This window comes from Ahaetulla prasina, chromosome 1, assembly GCF_028640845.1.
Source record: "Ahaetulla prasina isolate Xishuangbanna chromosome 1, ASM2864084v1, whole genome shotgun sequence".
NCBI classification, from domain to species: domain Eukaryota; kingdom Metazoa; phylum Chordata; class Lepidosauria; order Squamata; family Colubridae; genus Ahaetulla; species Ahaetulla prasina.
Genome location: NC_080539.1, coordinates 322,298,964 through 322,322,075, shown reverse-complemented (window position 1 = coordinate 322,322,075; position 23,112 = coordinate 322,298,964). Strand labels below are relative to the sequence as shown.

The window sequence follows — 23,112 nt, the reverse complement described above, 5'->3', positions numbered from 1 at the left end:
CTTTTTCTACCCTGGGCTGAGCAGGGAGTGAAGAGGACAAGGAGGAGGGGGGATTGCCTCCAAGCAGAAGGGAAGGAGGATAAGGGGCTTTGCGAGGGGGTTGCCTTCCCAACAGTGAACTGGCAAAGGAGGTGTGGAACCTGACATGACTGGGAAAGAGCAAGTGGAGGGTTGAGGTTGCTGGTGGTAATGCATGTTCTCTTCTTGCTCTCCCCTGCAGGAATGTAATCCACAATGCTAGTGCTCAGGTTTCTCAATGTGGTCGCTCCAGCCTACTTCCTCTGTATCTCCTTAGTGACCTTCGTCCTCCAGCTCTTCCTCTTCATTCCAAGCATGCTCAAAGACCCTTCCACCACCCCACTTTTCTCCTCTGCTCTGCTGCATGGGGCTCTCTTTCTGTACCTCTCAGCTAATGCTTTGGGCAACTACATCCTGGTAATACAGAACTCCCCCGAGGAGGACCTGGGGAAGGGCCCAGATTTGGCTGGAGGAGCCAAAGGGGTGGCTGAGTGGCCAGATGGAAACAGGTCCCCTGCTTCAGCCCTGCCTGGCACTCACTTCTGTAGACTGTGTGCCCGAACCACCCAGAGGCATGACCACCACTGTTTCTTCACAGGGAACTGCATTGGGAATAGTAATATGCGGAACTTCATCATGTTCTGTCTGTATACCTCCTTGGCTTGCCTTGATTCCATGGTGGCTGGGGTGGCTTATATTTCTGCTGCACTCTCAACTTCCTTTGCCAGCCCACTGGCTTTCCTAACTCTTCTGCCTCACTCCATTAGCCAGTTCTTCTCAGGTGAGTATCATCTTTCTCCTCTTGCAACAGTTCCTTTGTGAGTTGTTGTTGGTTTGTTGTTGTTTTTTTACAATATACTGTATGGAAAATTGTCATGGTTCCTTTGTTTATTAAATTTAGGATTTTAAAAAAAGAGGGAGCACATCTGCAATGTTCACATTGGGATGATAAGGGAATAGGACAACATTGGTTTTTTTTCTCTCCCACCAATCTCTCTTGCAGTGATGACACTCAGAGTCATATAATCAAGCTGAATAGGCAGGAGATGCAGGATGGAGAAAAGAAGACATAATTCAGATTTGATTATGGTTGCAGTAAGAAACTATAGCAATGGTCAGCACTTTGGATGGCTAAAAAGGGAAGGACACATTCATGAAGAATAAAAATATTAGTAGCTTCTCCTGGTGGTTGATACAGCTGATTGCTATTTGCTACCTTCAGTTTCAGAGGAGTAAACTCCTGATACCAGTTGGTTGGGAATATGAGTAGGAGGTGATATTGTACTCATGTTCTGCTGTGAGTTTCCCATAGACACTGGTTGTCCTGTATGGCAACAGAATGCTGGATGGGATGAGGTTGGCTTGATCCCTCAGAGATCTTCTTATGCTTTTGATAATACTACCTTGTAACGAAGTTTAGCTAACACTAAAAATTCCTAGATTTCATCAAATTCCTTGAAGTTAATGCGTGAGTACTCATTCAATTGTTCATGTGAAAGCTTTGAAAGGTGGTGAAAGATGGCCACATGGCACTCAAATGTTGACAATAGTATTAACAATGTAATAGCTTTTAAGGAGAACTTGTTCCTCAGAGTGTGATTGAGAGAATTATTGTACAAGTAGGCAACATGCAGCTGCCACTTTGTGGCAACACATTTTTATTTTATTATTACATTTTTATTTCAAAGGAATAAGATGTGTTTTTCTAACTTCAGATACCAATACAAGTTGGAAAATATGTACTTGAGGAGTTGTGAAGACTAATTGTATTGTTGTCAGGGCAAAAAGAAAATTGCCTTCCAAAACTGGCAATTGTATTACCTCAAATAACAAAATGTCTAGCAATATCCTGTTCATACATACCCATTAACACATGATCAGAATTAAATGTATTAAAAATGAAGAATAAAAAGCATAAACCTGCGCAAGCCCTTTAAAACCCATTAACTAAATTACTTGGTAAGACTTATTTCTGAGGAGGTACATCTAGAATGGCATTATTTAGTTCCTCTTCTTGATAAATTAGTTAGGATTAAATCTTTTTGAGAGTGAAACTTCTGAATAAATATGCACAGAATTGATGTGCATAGCACGTATATATCAATTAGAGTGTTCAGCTATTTTAACATGAAGGAAATTTTGATTTTGAATTTCATCGCCAGTACCAGATTTTGTTCTAAATTTCCTCCAACCATGGCTCTTAATAAAAAATTCCAAGAATCAAAGCACAGAAAATAATGAAGAATAAGGGATACTTTGCACAATATATTATGGTTCAGTTCTGAAAATAACTGGGTAAAAAAAATATTTTCTCTTTTGACAGACTTGTTGTCTGTATAAATCTTTCTATATTTTACTAAACCTTACGGAGGGATGGAAAATGGAAAGGCTTATAAAGAATGGCAGGAAATAACACGATTCTAAATGATATCCATTGGTTGATCGACCTAGACTGTGTTCATGAGGATTCTCTATTGTTTTATCATGAGTGAATGGTCCCAGTCTGGTTGTTAGATACTATGATACATTTCAATCATATGATCTGAGAAGGAACCTCAGTGGTCTTCTAGTCTAACCCCATGTTCAAAATAGGAACCTTATACTATCCCATGTAACATTGATAAGCATGCCAACTCATGCCGTTCTGTAAACTCTAGAATGCATTATGGTTAATTCCTCAAAGAAGATCAGAAAGCTTAAAAAAAATAGGAAGGTGGATCAGTTTCTTAAATTAACATTTTGTCAAGTTTTCCTGATATTTTCCCTCTACTCACTCTTACATAGTGGAAGAAAAAAGAAACAGAAGATGTACTATGATATGATCCATTACATTTTTAAGGCAAAGTAATCATACATTTTGCTTAAAAATTAGGCAAGTTATGTATTCCTGCAAATTTAGAAATTATGACTATTATAAATACATCTTATCATAATGGCCAGATGGCTTGTGTGCATGCTCAATCTACTGCCAGGGCTCAATGTTAATGGACAACTGCAAGACCTCTGGTTCTCCCTTTAAGAGTTTATAAACTGGAGCTGGTCTGGACATCTTTTCAAATACATTATTTCAAATAGGAATGTCTTCTACCAAAATGGGGCATGTGGCTACTCTGAGATCTTTCTTTACTGTAATTGCCTGATACAGTGCTTGCGATTCTCCATTCTTCATCAGACCTCTCTTGAGGGTAGAACGGTAGAGCACTATCACTGCCTCTGCTTGCATTAGTCATATTATGGGCTTCAGTGTGCTTTCTGACACTTGCAAGATTATAGGATCTGCTTTAATTAAAATAATGATGTAGCTTCCCCAGAATCTAATGACAGGAAGAGCCTTGACAGGAAAGAGAACCAAATTACGCTGTCACTAGAAAGTTTCTTCTTTCTTTCCCAGCACCTTCTCTAAGATATTTGAGACGTGAATTATTCTGATGCAGAAATATATGTAATTGTGTCATCATTTATTACCATGTTTGTATAGCATTAATTCCAATTGGGCTCTTGGCTGTTTATATACTTATAAAAATCTGAAAAGCATGTAATTTTATCTTCAGTTGTAATAAAATACAATTGCTCTAACTCTCACAGACTGAATGTTGATTGAAACAATTATGTTTTGAGTACCTTTCAAAAGGCAGAGAAGGTGCCATTCACATTTCATGGAACAGCAATCCCAAAGTGATTGAGCACATACAGAAAAATATTTCTAGTTCTTTTTCCTGATATCTAATATCTCTAGAAGGGAAGCAAACACTCACTAGATGGTTGACCCTGACTGACTCATGCAATCCTGAATATAGTTCTTTATCAAAGAAAACCAACATTTCAATCTACCCTTGGAAGTCTATTAGCAATTGTAGCACCCACAACATTGGTTTCATATCATTCTAGTGACTCTCAGACACCAGAGAATAGGCTGTTGCATTCTTAACCGATTGATAATTCTAGATAGCTATAATCTAACCAAGAGTTGATAAGGACATGAGTAATTGCTATCCATGCCTCCTGCTTTTGGTTGGGGTACAACTGATGCAGACCATCCTAACCATGGTCTTCAGTTGCCTATTTAGCAGTAGCTAAGAGTTTAGAAAGACCCAGAAACCATGAACCTGCTTTTTCAGGGAGTGATAACCCAACCAAGTTATAACAGAACCAAATGAGAATGATATGGTTTCTGGGCAAACAGCATCTCCATCTGTTGTTGCAGAATTATTATTATTATTAACAGAATATGTTAATAGTTTATTAATCTGGCCATCCACCTTACTAACTGAGATTCCACTTCACTATCCAATCTAGCATGTGACTTCATGTTGTTCACCTTCAGCCACAACAATTCCATATAAATTGCTGCCTTGTCAGTACATTCCAAGGTACTTTTCACAAGTCTTAACTCCAAGCTTGACATGATCAGAAAAATGTCTTGAAAATGCTTGAATCTGTGAAAAGAGCCCACACTTTTCAAGATTTTCTCCCTACAAAGACAAATCCCAGGAACAGTAACATGGATCTTTTTCATAGTAGGAATAGCAACATCTTGAGAAGCTGCTCTCTACTAGCTAGATCCAATGAAAAAAATAATAGTCCTCTCTTATGTTTATGCATTTATTGTATAATAAGCTGAAATAATAAGTGAAAATTAAAATTAGAAAAATTTCAGCAGCTTTTTCCAACTGAATGCCTACACCTCTTATGTGCTAAAGTACAATTTCCATGTTTGCAGATTGCAGTAGTAGGAGTTGAAGTCCAGCTAAACTGCAGGGCATAAAACTGAGGAAATCTGAGTTAGAGATTAGGTAACCAAGAATGGATTTCAAAGCTAGAATGGAATACAAAGACATCATCATGAGTTGGCATTTCTAACACCATTGTTAGCCACACTTGCTATGATCATTATGAAATCGCCCCGTATCCATCTGGAAGAAAATTAAATTCAGGTATTAAAGTGTAGGAAAGCTGTGCAGACCATGCCATATCCAAGCTTTTATAAACTTTACTCAGAATGAGTCATCAGTTTAAAAATTAATCTGTTTATTTGCTTACTTCAACAAGATTAAATAGCGGCATGTATTTTTCAGTAAACGGAGTAGAGAAGATTTATACTGGACTTGGAGGAGGTAGCAAAGCAAATGACTTCCCCGCTGCTGAAGATTAGAAATCATGACCCCATATGAAGATTGCAGCTTTTGGGGAGAATTTATGCCTGCACATCCTCCAACAGAACCTGAACATGAAAGTGGATAGCACAGGAAGCCAATTAATATGTTTCTTCAAATTCCTTATGTGCTACTGCAAATTCATCTTCCAGGAGACTAATTATACACGACTATTCTTCGCTTTTTAAAAAAAGACTGGTCTATTTTTTTCTTAACTGTTCATGATGCAATCTGACAAGACTGTATTTTTTTTTAAAAAATGTTAAATTAATGTCCTGTTTATAGAAGTATTTTGAAGGCGCCAGCTGCCACCGTTACAGCTGTCACAGTTAATGAAAGCTATTTGCTACCATGAAAAGTGTGACTCTCCTGTCCCCCATGAGGGACACTGGAACGAAAGGGCTTGATGAAACTTGATGAGCATCAGTAGAAGGACTGAAGGATGTGCTTTTCCACACTAGTGGAAATAGGTAAATTCATTCTTACCTAATTCCATCAATGACTGTTAGAAATCCTTGCTAAATAGACACTTAATGTTCAGAGACATTTTATCCCAGGATATAAACATAGAGCACAAACAGCAGGTCAAGATCTTCATGTCAAGTGTCATTATTTTTGCTGTGTGCAGGGTCTCCTCTGTGTATATGCTGGACCAGGGGTCTCCAACCTTGGCAACTTTATGACTTTTGGACTGCAACTCCCAGAATTCCTCAGCCAGCTGGCTGAGGAATTCTGGGATTTGAAGTCCATAAGTCTTAAAGTTGCCAAGGTTGGAGACCCCTGTGCTGGGCTATAATCCGATGCATCAGAACAAGATGGAAAACGGGAAACGGTTTAATTTGATCTCAGCCACCGTAACTCTTCTCTTTCTGTTCCTTTGAGATCAATCTGACAAATAATAGAAATTGGTGATATAATGTTGAAGAAATATCTTCATAGATAGATCATGGCGATTGAAATGCCACCGGTTGCCACTTGTACCCAAAATGATATAAGTAAAAAGGTAGTCCCAAAGGTGCTTTTTTCAAGAGGCAACTGGACTTTCTGGTTTTTCTTTGAAGATGTTTTGCTTTTCATCCAATAAACTTCTTCAGCTCTGAAGAAAAAGCTGAAGAAGCTTCTTGGATGAAATGCGAAACAAAGAAAAACCAGAAAGTTCGGTTGCCTCTTGAAAAAGCACCTTCGACAACCATGACGTGGATGGGAATGAGAATCTCCATAGACAAGTAAAAAGGTAATATACGCATCCATTTCTAGAGTGCTTTCTGCCCATAGAGGAAAATGAGACTGCTTATGGTTCAACCTTTATAGATAGGAATTTAAATTAGCCAGAGTCTGACCTTTCTTACTGACATTCTCTTGACAATCTCTTCTTTGGTTGAGATGATAATATTACAAAGGACCTTTTAGAAGCCTCTGAAGGAATTGTAGGTATTCTACTTGATCATTATAAGTTTCATAAGGAATATAGGAAACCTTTAACATTGCATGAAACTCTACAGAGTAGAACAAAAATCCGTTATCTTCTTCTTCTTCTTGTTAGTTGCAAAGTTATGTCCGACCCATCATGACCCCATGGAAATGTTCCTCCAGGCCTTCCTGTCCTCTTATATCCCCTGCAGTCCATTTAAGCTCATGCCGACTGCTTCAGTGACTCCATCCAGCCACCTCATTCTCTGCTGTCCCCTTTCTTCTTTTGCCCTCAATCTTTCCCAGCATTAGGCTCTTCTCCACTGAGTCCTTCCTTCTCATTAGGTGGCCAAAGTATTTGCAATTCATTTTCAGGATCTGGCCTTCTAAAGAGCAGTCAGGGTTGTTATCTTAAGGATGCTTAAAGCATATAAATTTAAACTAAAATATGTTTAAAGGTAAAAGTCCAAGTAATGATAATTTTCTATTTATTTCAGCCTGGCAAATGTGGAAATCAAAGTCTAACAGACTTGCCTGTCAGGTCCCCCTATTTTTATATCACCATGGTGCCATTTAATAGAGAAAGTCATCGGGGATCCTACTCCATGGTGATTTAATAATTTATTTATTAGATTCATATCCAGTTGTTCCTTTAGGAATTCAAGGCAGCTATAATTAAATTTCTCTAAATTTCACCCTGGCTTACATTCTTAAATATTGCATTCTTATCTAATCCATATAAGGTATCACAAGTAAGGAAAAACACCTGGAATTGCCTTTTGATTTGCTTGCTGTATATTATCAAGATTTTCAGAAAACTTGTTTCTTGGAGGGGTTGATATTAACGAGAAAGAAGGGGTATGCTGAGCTTAGCTTTAGGGTTTAAAAGAAAAGATACAAAAGGGAAGTGGGACAAAGGGAAGAAGAGAATGAGATCTTCTTGGGGTGGGGGACAGCAGAGTAATGATCTGGCAGCTATTGTGATCAATACTGGTCATGCTTTGTTTGAGTGGCCAAAGTGTGCTACCCTCTGGACTCAGGAAAACTGTCAATAGGAGGCAGAGCTGAGTATTTATTTGACTTGGTAGGCAAAATAAGCTCCTTGATGTTGCTTTTCCCACTGCTGTTTGGGACACGATTGCTCTCTGCCCTACCATGATATTCTTCATATACAGCAGGCAGGGGTGAAATCCAGCAAGGTCTGACAGGTTCTGGAGAACTGGTAGTTGAAATTTTTGAGTAGTTCGGAGAACCAGCAAATACTATCTATGGCTGGCCCCAGAGTGGGGAGGGAATCAGTGGTGGGTTTCAATTTTTTTTAACTACTGATTCTGTGGGCGTGGCTTGATGGGCGTGGCATGGCTTGGTGGGTGTGGCTTGGTGGGTGTGGCAGGGGAAGGATACTGTAAAATCTCCATTCCCTCCTGATCAGCTGGGACTCAGGAAGCAGAGAATAGGTGGGAGCGGGGCCAGTCAGAATTTTTACTACCGATTCTCTGCACTACTCAAAATTTCCGCTACCAGTTCTCCAGAACTGGTCAGAACCTGCTGAAATCCACCTCTGGAGGGAATGAAGATTTTTCAGTATCCTTTCCCTTGGAGTGGGGTGGAAATAGAGATTTTGCAGTATCCTTCCTCTACCATGCCCACCAAGCCACGCCCACCAAGCCATGCCACACCCACCAAGCCACGCCACAGAACCGGTAGTAAAAACATTTGAATTTAATCACTGTCAGTAGGTGGCACGGAATGCCATTTACCCCAGGTTGATGGATGAATACATGCTGCTCTTCTATAACCAGGAAGATTAATAGAAAGGAAAGTGATAAAAGGGTGGGTGGGTAAGGACTCAGCAGTTAAAGATGCTGAATTTGTCAGCTAGAAAGTTGATAGTTCAGGTTAGAGATCCAAGTGCTGTGCGATGGGATGAGCTTCTGTTACTTGCTCCAGCTCCTGCCCACCTATCAGTTCAAAAGCATGCAAATACAAATTAATAGGTACCACTTTGGTGGGAAGGTAACAGCGTTCTGTGCACCTTGGCATATAGTCATGCTGGCCACATGACCACAGAACTGTCTTCAGACAATGCTGGCTCCCTAGGTTAAGAAACAGAGATGAACATTGTCTCCTAGAGTCGGACAAGACTGGATAGAGGAAACTTTTACCTTTACTTTTAAGTGACAGTTTATTATCTTTAGTCAGTGTGAGCTTTGTGAATAACTCACTTCATTCCATTGATCCCTGTACATCCAGTTTTCTTAAATGAGATTTTTACTGGAGTCATATAATCAAGGGCAAAAATATCAAATTAAAATCCTACTTAATCAAAGATACACAGTCTTTCTTTGTAAATGGTGTACTTGCCAGAATGAAAGAATTTGGGGCTTTGATATTCATAAGTTAGCAAGAATAACGTCATCAAGCTTCATTCCAGTGAACATCTATTCAAGAGAGGGTGTACCTTGTATTTTTAAGAGCCCAAGTTTCAGATCACTTTTGTTAATTTTTAGGTCTTTATTGGCTGAGCGAATTTCTTTATTAAATGAACAAGTGATAGTCACAGGAGGGTAGAGGTTGAGGTTTGAAGTAGGACAGAAAAAACACAGGCTCAAATGCCCATTAAGCCATGGAATTACACTGGACGGCTATATCTCAATTACTATTCCTCTGCACATCCTGTCTTGTGGATTATTGTGGAAATTAAACAGAAAAAATATACTTGGTTCCGTGGGATCTTGGAAGATCAGTAGGATATAAACTAACTAAATAATATAGCCCCAGATGCTATCAAAATTAAAAAAAGACCCATTAAATATCAAGGACAAAGCCCCAGAAGATCCAGGCATGCAGTGACTATGGCAGAGTGACAGTCTAGTTTGCTGAAGGATGTTCTCTGGGCCCAGCTGGAGAGGAAACAGTGTGGTAGTGTAGGCAGCGGCTCTCTGTTTGAAATGGCAGCTGCTGCCTTTGCCTCGGGAGCTGCTGTCCATACCACTTCCTTGCCTCCTCTGACAGCTCCATCCTGCTATCTCCTCCATAGTTGGACCTGTTGACCTCCCTTCAGCAGATGAGGCTCCGCTGCCCTGCCATGCTCACCATGTGCATCTTGGAGCCACACCCTCACCCAATTCCTGAATCCTGGGCCAGAGTTAGGAAGAAGATGGTACAGGCCAACTGGGTGGTAGGGATAGGCAACAATAGTGGCGTACCAGGCAGCCAAAAGGGCAGGTATGGAGGGACAGATATTGAGTGAGTGGGAGGAGTTAAAGTGTACTCTGTGCACTTTAAGGCAGGCCAGTTGCCAAGTGCCCAATTTTTGATCATGTGACCATAGGCATTTTGTAGCTACTGTAACTTGGAGGACTGGCCATAGTTACCATTTGTTCAGTGTTGCCATAACTTCATCATTCAAATAGTTGCTGAGTGAATGGCCATTAAGCAGGGGTGAAATCCAGCAGGTTCTGATAGGTTCTGGAGAACCAGTAGCGGAAATTTTGAGCAGTTCAGAGAACTGGCAAATATCACCTCTGGTTGGCCCCAGAGTGGGGAGGGAATGGAGATTTTGCAGTATCCTTCACCTGCCACACCCGCCAAGCCAAGCCCATCAAGCCACACCATGCCCACCAAGCCGTGCCCACAGAACCGGTAGTAAAAAAAAATTGATTTCACCACTGCCCTTAAGCAAGAACGACCTGTATGTTAATTTTTTTTTACATATTATTCTAGTCAAATAGCTATTCTGGTTGCACAGATTTGAACCCAGTCTTTGTTTTAAACTGATATGGAAGCTTCCATGTGCAAAGAGATTTCCTGTCGTATAGTGCTTGCCCTTTTTACTGTAATAGAAGTATCAGATCTGTTGCCTACATGCCTTTCAGAAAGATGCATATGTTCCTTGATCAAAGCAAATATATTCAGGACCTGATGAGGTTGGGAAAAGAGACATTCTGATTATGTCTGTTCTGTTAGAACCCAACCACAACGTGTTTCCTTATCAGCAGCGTTCGTTCAGGACAGCAAAAATCAAAGAAAGAAAAAAGACCATTCGAGCTATAAACAGATTAGGTAATCTTTAATGACTTTATCACATGGCAGAAGCCTGATTTTGTGAAAAGATTTTGGGAGTATAGTTTGGAGAAACTCATGGCAAGGGGAAGAGGATTTAAATGACTGCAAAATATAAAGTACAATCAGTTACCATTTAGATAAAATAAATGACCATTCACAAAACAGCACTCCAAACACCGCTAAATTAATGAAGAGGTATAGTGGTAAAAGAAACTTTGATCACTGTTCAAATCTGGACGGAATGGATTAAACTTCTTAATTAAAACTTTTCACTTTGAAGTTTCCCTTTTAAATCTCTGTGCAGGAGAATAGTCCTCAGGACAGTTCTCCAGGAGACTTGAAACCTGAAAGAAAAGCTAATTCACTATGGAAGGGAGAAAAAGAGCATATATGTAGTAAATAAGGTACAACAACAAGAAGCTACAGGGCACCAGCATATGATAGAATTGGAATGGCTGTAATTGTTCTGACCTAGGCTTCCTTAGAAAGAATGAAACAAAGTCATAATCCCAGTAAAACCTCTTTTATCATCAGGACTGTGAATTCCGTTCATTCACAGTCAACAAGGCTTTGGCAAACAGTCTTTCAGAGGAATGTTTATCAACCCCCACCTTATCTCATTTGGAACGCTGCCAGAGAACAAATTTCCAAATGCAGAGCAAGGCCAAACTTGGCACCAAGTCTATTAGAGTCATGAACAGAACTTTCCAATCTTGAAATGAGATGAACTAATTGCTTCCTGCAAAAGGCCACATCCAGTTCGCTCCTCTTTTATGTCCTGTGGGAGGGACCAATCATCTTCAAGGTGTGGCCTTACTCCGGAGTCTATCCTGCTTTCTTAATTGTTCTTGTCTTCTAGAAGCTCTGTGCATGCACACATTGGGAATGGGCACCACCTATTCCTCTGCCTCGCTGCTGTCTAACTCCCCCTCTGCCTCTGACGCAGAGCCCTCGTCTGAGCTTTCCCCAGCCCCCAGCACTGGCCCAAGTTCCTCCCCAACCTCCTCACTGTCCGACTCTGCTGCCAGCTCCACTGGCCGCCGGTGGGCCACAACAGTAATAGTGGTAGTAATGATTAGAAATGAAACTATTTGAAGACCATAGAAAGGATGCTGAGGCAGAGGTTTTCATGACAAAAGCAAGCAGAAAAGGTCCATTTCCATTGTATTGTTGGAAGAAATGTCCATCTGGGTTCAGTTCCAAGTGGAGAAAAAGACACTGGAAACATGGAGACTGCTTGGAAAGATGGTTTAATGGTGATCAGGTTCACATGGCTTGAGTTTCTGAACAGAAAAAGGGCTGAGATGCTGAGTGCGCCCTAGCTTTATGCTTTCTCTGAGCTTTGAACTTCCTGGGGCACAGGAAGAGTATCCTAATTGGTTGTCAGACTCCCAGGGGGTGGGGGTCTTAGCTAGCCTTGCTGGCTGATGTAATTTTCCAAGGTGCCATGTGGTGAGTTTCTGTTGCTAAATGGTCCTATTGTGTTGCAGATGATGGTCCCATTGACAAAGGTGGAGAGAATGAGTTTCTGCCTTTGGCCCATTGACAAAGGTGGGAGGAGGCAGGAAGCTGCAGGGAGCTGCTTTGTCCTTAAAACATGTTGCTCCATTTCTCATCCAGGGAAATATATTCTGCCTTTTTAATATTTTCTAAAATATTTCATTCTTTTAGGAGGGTGGGTGGGTGCTATCTTCCTACAGTATCTTTATTGCTCCATACATATAATTCAGTGTTAATGTGCAAAATGTCTCCAGCCCCAACTGTTTGTGCTTTCCATGTCACATGTCTCTACAGCAGAATTAATATCTCAACCTCAAACTGTCAAAGCTTAGCATTTCTGGCAACCTAGCTGAGTCCCAAAATGAGGAATTAAATGCAGCAACATTGAAAATCTCCTGATTGCTTCAAAGGCGATAATGCTACTTGCAACAAGTCATATGCCACACGTTTCTATTTAATTCTTTCTAGAGATTACAGGGTTTGTGTAGAAAATCTGTAAATCTGGTATTCTCCCCTTTATTTACCCAGTCAAATGATCCTTTAGAGAAAGAGGAAAGAAAGGTATGCAAAAAAAAGAAAGAAACCTATTACGTTAAAAAGTCAGGACATTAAGACTACAGAACGTTTTCATGTTGTGAATTTTATTATATATGGAAAAGTAGAAATCATTACTATAAGACAAACTAAATATGTATCAATATTAAACTGTGATCAAAGAATCTCTCTTTGCTGAATCTGCTGTCCAGCTGCTAACCTCAAAAAAAAAAAATATTAAAAAAATTTCAGGATTCCTGATTCTCTTTCTTGTGATTCTTTTTTTAAAATGCCCATTTATAGAATTTTTTTTATTGGCCAAGTGTGATTGGACACACAAGGAATTTGTCTTGGTGCATATGCTCTCAGTGTACATAAAAGAAAAGATACCTTCATCAAGGTACAACATTTACAACACAATTGATGATCAATATATCAATATAAATCATAAGGATTGCCAGCAACAAGTTATAGTCATACAGTCATAAGTGGAAAGAGATTGGTGATGGGAACTATGAAACGGTTAATAGTAGTGCAGATTCAGTAAATAGTCTGACAGTGTTGAGGGAATTATTTGTTTAGCAGAGTGATGGCCTTCGGGAAAAAACTGTTCTTGTGTCTAGTTGTTCTGGTGTGCAGTGCTCTATAGCGTCGTTTTGAGGGTAGGAGTTGAAACAGTTTATGTCCAGGATGCGAGGGATCTGCAAATATTTTCACGGCCCTCTTCTTGATTCGTGCAGTATACAGGTTTAGATTTAGATCAGTCAGTTGTTTTAAAAGAAGACAAAGTTAAATACAGGACTGTCCACAGTAAAATATGATACTGTACATAGGTAGATACCCTAGGGTAGACAAGTGTGAAGAAAAAAAATTCTAAGTATGAAGTCTTAGATGTTCTTGGAGCATGGCTGTTTATTTGCCAACATTTCATTATCTGATTAGGTAATATTATCAGTGCTGGTGACTGTGGGTGTGGTTTTTCCCTTGGTATTTCCTTGATTAGAATATTGTTTTCTGCTTGATTGTTTGTTAGGTGCTAATCCCTGCTTATCTGGGTTTAACCACATGTACACAGCATTCAAAAGAGACCATAAAAAAGCTAAGTAGGAAATAAAGAGACCAAAACACATCCTATCCAACAGCCAACACCCAGATGAGTAGGGATTATGTACACACCATTCAAAAGAGACAATAAAAAAAGCAAAGAAGGAAACCAAAAGACCAGGCAGCACCAAGATTAGCAGGGATTAATACCAGGCAAACAATCAAGCAGAAAACAATATCCTAATCAAGGAAGAATACCAAGGACAAAACTATACTCCCACCTACACTGCCAGGGCAAGCTATTGTATATAAACAGAGAGCAAACACAACAATCACTTGCACTTACAGTATTAGTTCAGTATGTAAGCAAATAACCAAGCTCAGAGAGTACCAAGGATTTTCGAGGAAAATATATTATCTTCTATTAGATTTCTACACCTTTAATAATTGTACAGAAAGAGAAATTCAGCGGACAGAACTATGAAAGATTCAAGAGTACCCTCCTTTTTTTTACACTAATTGTGATTGAAAATGAATTATATTTACCTGAATCAAATGGTTATGCTGAAAATTACTCTAATTAAATTGTAATCAAGAGAATTCTGGAAAATAAAATATTTATAGTACAATCTTATGCAAATACATTTTAAAGCTAGCTCCATTGAGGTTAAAATATGTATTTATGAGTTATGTTCTATAGGTTATTTCCTTGCAGGGTGCTTACATCATTACAACCTTGTTTTTCTTCTATTCAATTGTATCCAGTTGTCAGAGTTTACCTGAAAGTTTTCTTGACAAGGTTTTTCAGAAGTGGTTTGCCATTGCCTCCTTCGTAGGGCTAACCCAAAGTCATCCAGGTGGTTTTGTGCCTAAGATGGGACTAGAACTCAACGTCTCCTTGATGCCTAAACTTCCTCTCATTACAGCTTTAATTTTACAATTTTTCTCCCCTCCTAGCTATCTGGGAAGCAGATGATGAATATAATACATTTTAAACTCTGTTCACTGTAATGGGATAACTAGCTATCAGTAGCCTGCATCTTTTTCTGAGTCTGCTACTGTCAAGCTATGCTATGCAAACCAGCAGTGACTGAGTGCCTCTGAATATCCCTGCAAATTCTGCCTTGCTATGATTGTCCAACAGCTTGCCTGTTCTATTAGACCCAGAAGGAGAGGGCAAAAATAAGTGCTGATCTTTCCTCTCAGCACTTAACATTGAGGATATGAAGAAGACAGATAACACAACACAAAGAGGAACAGAGCAGGGATATTATTCAGCAGGTTCTGACAGGTTCTGGAGAACCAGTAGTGGAAATTTTGAGTAGTTTGGAGAACTGGCAAATACCACCTCTGGCTAGCCCCAGAGTGGGGTGGGAATGGAGATTTTGCAGTATCCTTCCCCTGCCATGCCCACCAAGCCACACCACACCCACCAAGCCACACCCACAGAACTGGTAGTAAAAAAAATTGAATTTCACCACTGGAACAGAGTACTCTGGGGCATATATAGGTAGTCATCTTACGACCACAGTTGAGCCCAAAATTTCTGTTGTTAAGTGGGACATTTGTTAAGTGATTTTGTCCCATTTTACGACTTTTTTTGTCCCATTTGCTAAGTGAATCACTGCAGTTGTTAAATCAAGTAGCACACTTGTTAAGTGAATCTGGCTTCCCCATTGACTTTGCTTGTCAGAAAGTCATACAAGGTGATTACTTGACCCCGGGACACTGCAACAGTGATAAATACTAGCCAGTTGACAAGCACCTGAATTTTGATCACATGACCATGGAGGTGCTGCAAAAGCTGTAACTGTGAAAAAATGGTCCTAAGCAGGAGTGAAATGCTCCCAGTTTGGACCAGATCACCCGATCCGCTAGCGATGGCGGCAGGTGGTTCAGAGAACCGGTAGAAAAAATCCCTGCCACCCTCCATGCCCAACTGAGCTGCACAATCATCAGTGGGTTTTTTTTACTTTTAAAAGCATTTTTCTTCAGCCAAAAAAATGCTTTTAAAAGTAAAAAAAGCCTCTGAAGATCGCACGGCTCTGCTGGGATCATCAGAACCCTTTAAAAGCATTTTTTCTACAACCTCTTCAGCCGAAGAGGTTGGGAAAAAAAGCTTTTAAAAGGCTCCTCTGACAATCCCAGCTAAGTTGCCTGATCGTCAGAACCTTTTAAAAGCATTTTTTACTTCATCCGAAGAGGTTGTAAAAAATGCTTTTAAAAGGTTCTGGCAATCAGGCAACTCAGCTGGGATTGTCAGAACCCTTTAAAAGCTTTTTTTCCTCTGGCGATCCCAGCTGAGTTGCCTGATCATCACAGGCTTTTAAAAGCATTTTTTTACAACCTCTTCGGCTGAAGAGGTTGTAGAAAAAATGCTTTTAAAAGAAAAAAAGGTTGGCCATGCCCACCCAGTCACATTGCTCCCACCCCCCACCAAGCCACGCCCACAGAACTGGTAGTATATTTTTATATTTTATATTTCACCCCTGGTCCTAAGTTACTTTTTTCAGTTCTGTTGACACTTTGAATGGTCACTAAATGAACTGTTGTAAGTCAAGGACTATCTGTACTTTGATAGTGTTGGTTAATTATATGTATGACACTGTGGGGCTGACCCCGCAAACCAGCATTTTCTGGGGGATCTGGCTGTTTTCCTTTAATCTACTGGGGGGAACCGGCTATAGTTCTTCACCTAATTTCAAATCTGCCAGCAAGCGATTTAAACACTGAGGAGAGTGATCTCTCCCTTCTCTTGTAGGTGTATATAGATAGAAAGCACGTGAATGGATGACCTCATTCAAGCAGGGTTCTGGCACTGGCTGGTGGCCCTTAAGATTACCTCAGGGAATGTCAGCCTGGACAGGAAAGTAGCACACCTGTAGCAACTGTAATGGGTGGATCTTTCTCAATTACTCTTTACTGATGTCATCAAAGGAACTTCCAGAGAACACTTATTTTCAGGTTAAGGTTCATTTTGTATTATCTTTCATTCAGGGGTGAAATCTAAAAATTTCCCCCAGTGGCTCTTGGGGTGTGGCTTGGTGGCCGTGGCTTGGTGGTCATATGACCGGGTGGGTGTGGCCAACTCAATGTCACTCACATCAAAGGGTACCTTGCCTGGCTCCTCCCCTCCCAGCCATTCTTTGTCACACCCAGCCTCGACATATCTATAGTTCTGCAAAAATGTTGTTCACCTTATTATCTACATACTATAGATGTATTTTCATGGACCACTGAAAGGAGGAAATGGCTCACATGCTTTGCCCAAGAGTGTGATAGGCAACAGGTTTTTAAGGGGCTGCCAGAAAGAAAGGGGTGGGCAATGTATTTTCCAAAGCACCAGAAGGCAAAACAAGAAGCAATAGATGGAAACTGAAGAAATAGAGAAGCAACCTAAAACTAAGAAGAAACTTCCAGACAGTGAGACCAATTAACCAGTGGAACTGCTTCACTAGAAAAGGCTTTCTTTTGCTCCAGAAGAAAATCAGAATAAAGAACTGGAAAAGCCTTCACAGGAAGAGGCTTTTTTGTTCTGCTGTGGAAGAAAAATAGAAGACAGAGAAATCTTCCCTGGAAGAGGCTCACTGCTTTTGCTCAGTTTCTTTTGAGGCGGTTTCTCAATTCAGGCAAGGTGGTTTGCAGTTTCGCAACTTTGTAAGGAGGTGATAATTGCTCTTGGCTGAACGCCCAGACATTCAGGGGGGAGAGGAAAAAAGCCGCAGAAAGTTTCCCTTTATTATTCTAGCTGAGGGCAAATGAGACTAAGACTCATTTGCTGTTTCTTAGCTTAGCTGAAGTGGCAATTGTTCTGCCGTGCGAATCTGTTGAGCTAATAAACAACAGAATATAGGAGAGGTGAGAGGAGGGGGAGGAGAGGTGGGTGGGACCAATCAAAATTTTCCTTACCGGTTCTCCAAACCAGTCAAAATTTTCCCTTCCTGGATGGCAGAACCAGTCCGAACCAGTAGCATTTCACCCCTGCTTTCATTCCTTTCAGTTAAATGCATCCAGCACTTCAGACAATATCAATATGACTACTCTGTCCATATAGTCATCCAATATTTTGGGATGTTCACTGTTTTAGTAAAATTGGCAGCCAAATAGATTTGCCTTTCCATTCTTCCATTTACTGGTTTAGGACTGTGAACTCCTACAAAGATGAGGATTGGTGGGTGTCAAACTATTTTCCAAAGCACCAAAAAGCAGGACAAAAAACAATGGTTGGAAACTAACCAAGGAGAGAAGCAACCTAGAGCTAAGAAATTTCCTAACAGTGACAGCAATTAACCAATGGAATAGCTTGCATTCAGAAGTTGTGGGTGGTCCATTACTGGAGGCTTTTAAGAAGAGACTGGACAACCATTTGTCTGAAATGGTATAGGGTCTCCTGCTCGAGCAGGCCGGTGGACTAGAAGATCTCTAAGGCCCCTTCCAACTATTATTCTATCTTCTATGTTCTAAGTCAGTTCCATTCTTGTTTTTATTTGATTCTCATTCACATGCTTTCATTTGGTCTCTGACCACTAACAAACAAACCCAAGACTAAGGTGTTGGATATTAAAATTACCATCCACCTTCACTCAGAATGACTAATAGCAATGCTGACTGGAAGTTGTGATCCAACACATTTTGTGAGGAGTAGATTAGAAAACGTTGATATGCAATACGAATACATATAAGGTAGGCATCATCAACTTGACAATTCCTGGCTGAATGTCTGCAGTGCAAAAGAATTGATAAAATAACCGATCTCTTTCTGTCTTTCCTTTTTCTCGTTGGCATTTGCAGGAGCTCTTCTAAGCTCAGAAATGTTTGTCATCCTCATGCTATACCTCTGGCTGGGGATTGGACTTGCCTGTGCCGGCTTCTGTTGCCACCAAATGCTGCTAATCTTGCGAGGGCAAACACGGTACCAGATACGGAAGGGGATGGCAGCCAAAGGCCAGCCCTGGAGGAAGAATCTGGAGGAGGTCTTTGGGAAGAGATGGCTGCTTGGACTGCTTATTCCTGTGCTCAGTGTGGGAAGTGACTATCACCAGCAGAAGGAGAAGTGACAGCTCCCTTAACACTTAGCAACATGCACAGGTGCACGCACACGCACACACGTGCATGTACACACATTTGCCGTAGCAGAATGCAGCTCTTGGATATACTTGTCCTTTCCCCACCTTGTAGCCTTGCAATGTATCAGAGGGGGGGGAAAGGCAACTGTTGAGGCCATGGGGCTAATTCTATGATTTAAAAGAAGCGAGACTGACCACCTCTAGTACAACTGAAGCTATGTCAGTCATCTCCGAGTTGCTAAAGATCTTAAGCAATCCCTCCCTTGAGAAGCCACTTCTCTCCTCCCCCTCACCCCTACGGTTGAGTTTCCTCCCACCTTGACTTTTGTGCTTAATTGGGGGAGGAGGAGGAGGAGGAGGAGGAGCATCCTTCCCCTTCAGCTTCTCCAAGGTAGCCCGTATTGTCATGAACAGGCTGTAAGCACAAGCATAGGTTCCTGGGAGATTTGTTGCTGAAGCCAATGTGTTAGCTGAAGCTTTTGGTGGCTTAAAATGATTCCAATTAAGAAAGAAGCTGGGTTTTTGTTTTTTGTTTGCAAACACTGGGCAATAGAGATGATTAAACACTTAAAAGCAGAAGGAAATACACACACACACACACACACACACACACACACACACACACACACACGATCTGGGAAAACAAGTAGAATTTGCTTATGTTCTGAAATGGAAAGCACTTATTTGTCCCCCTAACTACCTCTGCTCCAATAGGCAGGAATGGCATTTAATAGCCTTATTGTATGCCCTCCCAGGAGAAGAGATACATTTCCACCCTTCCTTACAGCAGGGGCGTCAAACTCAAGGCCCGCGGGCCAGATCTGGCCCGTGGGGTGCTTAGATCTGGCCCACGGGGCCACCTTGGAAAGAGCACCCTGGAAACAACAAAGGACCAGTCTGTGGTGCCTCTGTCAGTGAAAACAGGCTACAAATCTCCGTTTTTGGCTGGGACTGCTTCCTACAACCCTCTGCCAGCGAAAACAGAGCTTGGAAGGGCCGCCCTCCCGAGCTCCATTTTCACTGGAAGAGAGTTGCAGGAGGCTGTCCCAGCCAAAAACGGATATTGGGAGCCCGTTTTCACTGGCAGAGCACTCGGGCCACCACAGGTGCCCCTGACACGAGTGACATCAAGCTGGCCATGCACCCTCCAACACCCCCCCCAAGGTCAAACACAACCCTGATGCAGCCCTCAATGAAAACGAGTTTGACACTCCTGCTCTACAGAATGAGGCTTGTTTTTTCAACCACTCTGCTTGAAATGAATCCAGCTCAAAGTATCACTAGCAGTATTCTTTGGGGCGGTGGGGGTGGGGGATACAGAGGAAAAATAGATGGGGATACATAAAGGGAAGGAATGATTCTCTCCTGATGCTTTCAACTCTGAAAAATTGCCACTGACTTCTAGCAAGCCAGGAGATCAGCAAGAGAAAGCAGGCCCCCGTCATTCTGCATCTGTCACAGAAGAAGTCAAGTGAAATACTCAATTGAATTATTGAGGAGAGAGTAGCAGCCCTCAAAGTAGAACTTTACAATCAGTCAGTGTATCATAATTAATAAGACGAAGACTTTGACCCGTGCTTGGGAGATAAGAACATATTAGGGACAAACTCAGCCTCACTATCTCATTTCTACTCTGCTTATCCTCTTAAGCTAAGGTTTATTTCATGGCCCGTTCATAGCCCAGTGATGGCTTTTTGGATGCACCCATTCCACTCTTCACTAACCAGCAGAAAGGGGCCAGAGGCAAATCTTTCAGCTCCGAGAAGCCAGTTCTTGGGTTTAAACAAGAAATCCAATCAACCTGCTGATCTTTAGCTCATTACACACTCTTGTGTTCTCTATGCTAGGATTCCTTAATGGTAAGTGCCTGATTTGTGTGTTTTTTTTTAAAAAAGAAAAACTATCTTCCCTATATCGTGAAATTTGCAGAAACTTAAAGCCCACCACTATTTCAAAAATCAGAACTCCCCCCCCCAATATCTTTTTAGTGTGTCTCTGTGTGTGCAGAGAGCTCTGTGCATATGCAGAGAACATAATTCTTATGGAAAAACACACACATAAAAATATCAATACGGATGTACTCTCCCATTTATTACTTAACACAATATTTTGTGTCATATTTAGGTATTACAAAACAAGAATGATTGAACAAATAACAAAATGTACAATAAAGGAAATATTGGATGTAGGTTTAAAATACAAACCTATTTAAAAACTTGGTGAAAAAGATGTCAGAAAGATAAAACTGCATGTGGTGAAAACAGAGCATGTCACCAAGAGAGAACACCAATGAGAAGGAACCAAACTTTTTTTTTTATCTCGGATAATGCAGATACTTGGAGAATGATATGTATGGACAGGTTGATTTGTTTCTGAATTAAGTTTCTTTTTTTAACTGCCCTTCTTGTATGGGTCCTGGAGTTCTGTGCAGGGAATGCAAAATCCAAAATATGTCCCAAAGTAGTAAAATAGAAGGTATTTCTATTCTATTTCTGTTCTATGAGAGTAAAACTCCTACCCTCAGTATTCAAGTCTATGTCACAGAGGATCTGGATTCAAACTATTCTCAGATCCAATCCATTCTTTTCCAACCAGCCGACCATTATTCAAAATCAATATTAATCAGCACAAGTAACCTCACTGTCTTGTTGAAGTACCTGGAGAAATTCTGGGGAGGCAGTAGATGCTGGAGATCTTTTTTTTTAATGACATTTTTAATCCACATGTATTTTTTTGTGGTACCAATACATTCAGAGTAAACAAAGGTGACAGTCTGAAGAATTGCTTTGATTATAGGAAATCTTAGGAGAAAAAAATAGCTAGTAAGTTAGATAGATAATAGCACATTTAGGGAAAAAAAAGGCCTTCTAGTAAGACATGCACTTGCATGAAAATATATTTAACTACCTACTTAATAATATGCTGCATTTGCACAACAATAAAGTGTTCGGGGTTTTTTGTGCTTTGTATGTTGTCATCTTTCTATGTTGTATCTAACAAAATGAAATTCAATCAGAAGTGGGTTTCAGCAGGTTCTGACCAGTTCTGGAGAACCGGTAGCAGAAATTTTGAGTAATTTGGAGAACCGGTAGTAAAAATTCTGACTGGCCCCACCACCATCTATTCTCTGCCTCCCAAGTCCCAGCTGATTGAGAGGAAACGGGGATTTTGCAGTAACCTTCCCCTGGAGTGGGGAGGGAATGGAGATATTACAGTATCCTTCCCCTGCCATGCCCACCAAGCCATGCCACACCTACCAAGCCACACCCACAGAACCGGTAGTAAAAAAATTTGAAACCCACCACCAAATTCAATGTAGAGAAAAGTAAAGTCTTACACTTAGGCAAGAAAAACCAAAAGTACACATATAGACTGGGTGAAACCAGGATTAATAGCAATAACTGTGAGAGGGAGCTTGGAATCTTAGTGGGAAGCCAATTAAATATAAGCCAACAGTGTGTGGCAACAGCCAAAAAAGCCAATGCAATCCTAAATTGCATTAACAGAGGGATACAATCCAGATCAAGTAAGGTACTAATACAACTCTATAAAGCCTTAGGAAGACCACACCTAGAATACTGCATTCAGTCACCACACTATACAAAAGATTTTGAGACACTAGAAAAAGTGCAAAGAAGAGCAACCAAGATGATTAGGAGACTGGAGGCTAAAACATACAATGAACGGTTGCAAGTGCTTGGCATGGCTAGTCTAGTGAAGAGAAGGACCAGGAGAGACATGATAGCACTGTTCCAATATTTGAGGGGCTGCCACAGAGAGGAAGGAGTCAAGCTATTTTCCAAAGCATCCAAAGACCAGACAAGGAATAATAGTTGGAAACTGATCAAAGAGAGATTCAACCTAGAAATAAGGAGAAATTTTCTGACAGTGAGAAAAATCGACCAATGGAACAGCTTGCTTTCAGAAGTTGTGGGAGTTTTATCACTGGAAGCTTTCAAGAAGAGACTGGACTGCCATTTGTCAGAAATGGTGTAGGGTCTCCTGCTTGGGCGGGGGGTTGTATTAGTAGACCTATAAGGCAGGGGTGAAATGCTCCTGGATCGGACCGGATCGTGCGATTTGGTAGCAATGGCGGCTGCTGGTTCGGAGGACCAGTAGCAGAAATCCCTGGCCCCGCCCCCCCTGCCTCTGCTGAGCCGCACCATCTGCAGAGGTTTTTTTTTTACTTTTAAAAGCCGGTTTTGCTTCAGCCGAAACAGGCCTTTAAAAGTAAAAAAAAAGCCTTTGAGGATCCCGCGTCTCAGCTGGATCGGCAGAGACTTTAAACTTTAAAAAAAATTAAAGTCTCCTCTGGCGAT

The 23,112-nt window shown here is 40.9% G+C and overlaps 1 protein-coding gene across 1 annotated transcript; it reads left to right on the top strand.

Annotated features, from left to right (window-relative positions):
- The first annotated feature begins 226 nt into the window (after positions 1-226).
- On the top strand, positions 227-21,710 carry ZDHHC22 (zinc finger DHHC-type palmitoyltransferase 22). Its single transcript, XM_058167625.1, has 3 exons — positions 227-799; positions 18,519-18,815; positions 20,918-21,710. The coding sequence occupies exons 1-2, from the start codon at positions 235-237 to the stop codon at positions 18,782-18,784; spliced, it is 831 nt and encodes a 276-aa protein (XP_058023608.1). The 5' UTR covers positions 227-234; the 3' UTR covers positions 18,785-18,815; positions 20,918-21,710.
- Positions 21,711-23,112: the final 1,402 nt, after the last annotated feature.

What these genes read in the sequence shown, in the direction of transcription:
- ZDHHC22 (XM_058167625.1), top strand. Translation starts at nt 235, where the DNA reads ATGCTAGTGCTCAGGTTTCTCAATGTGGTCGCTCCAGCCTACTTCCTC. An exon ending in CATTAGCCAGTTCTTCTCAG is followed by an intron (nt 800 to 18,518) that starts GTGAGTATCATC and finishes TGGCATTTGCAG; the next exon opens with GAGCTCTTCTAAGCTCAGAA.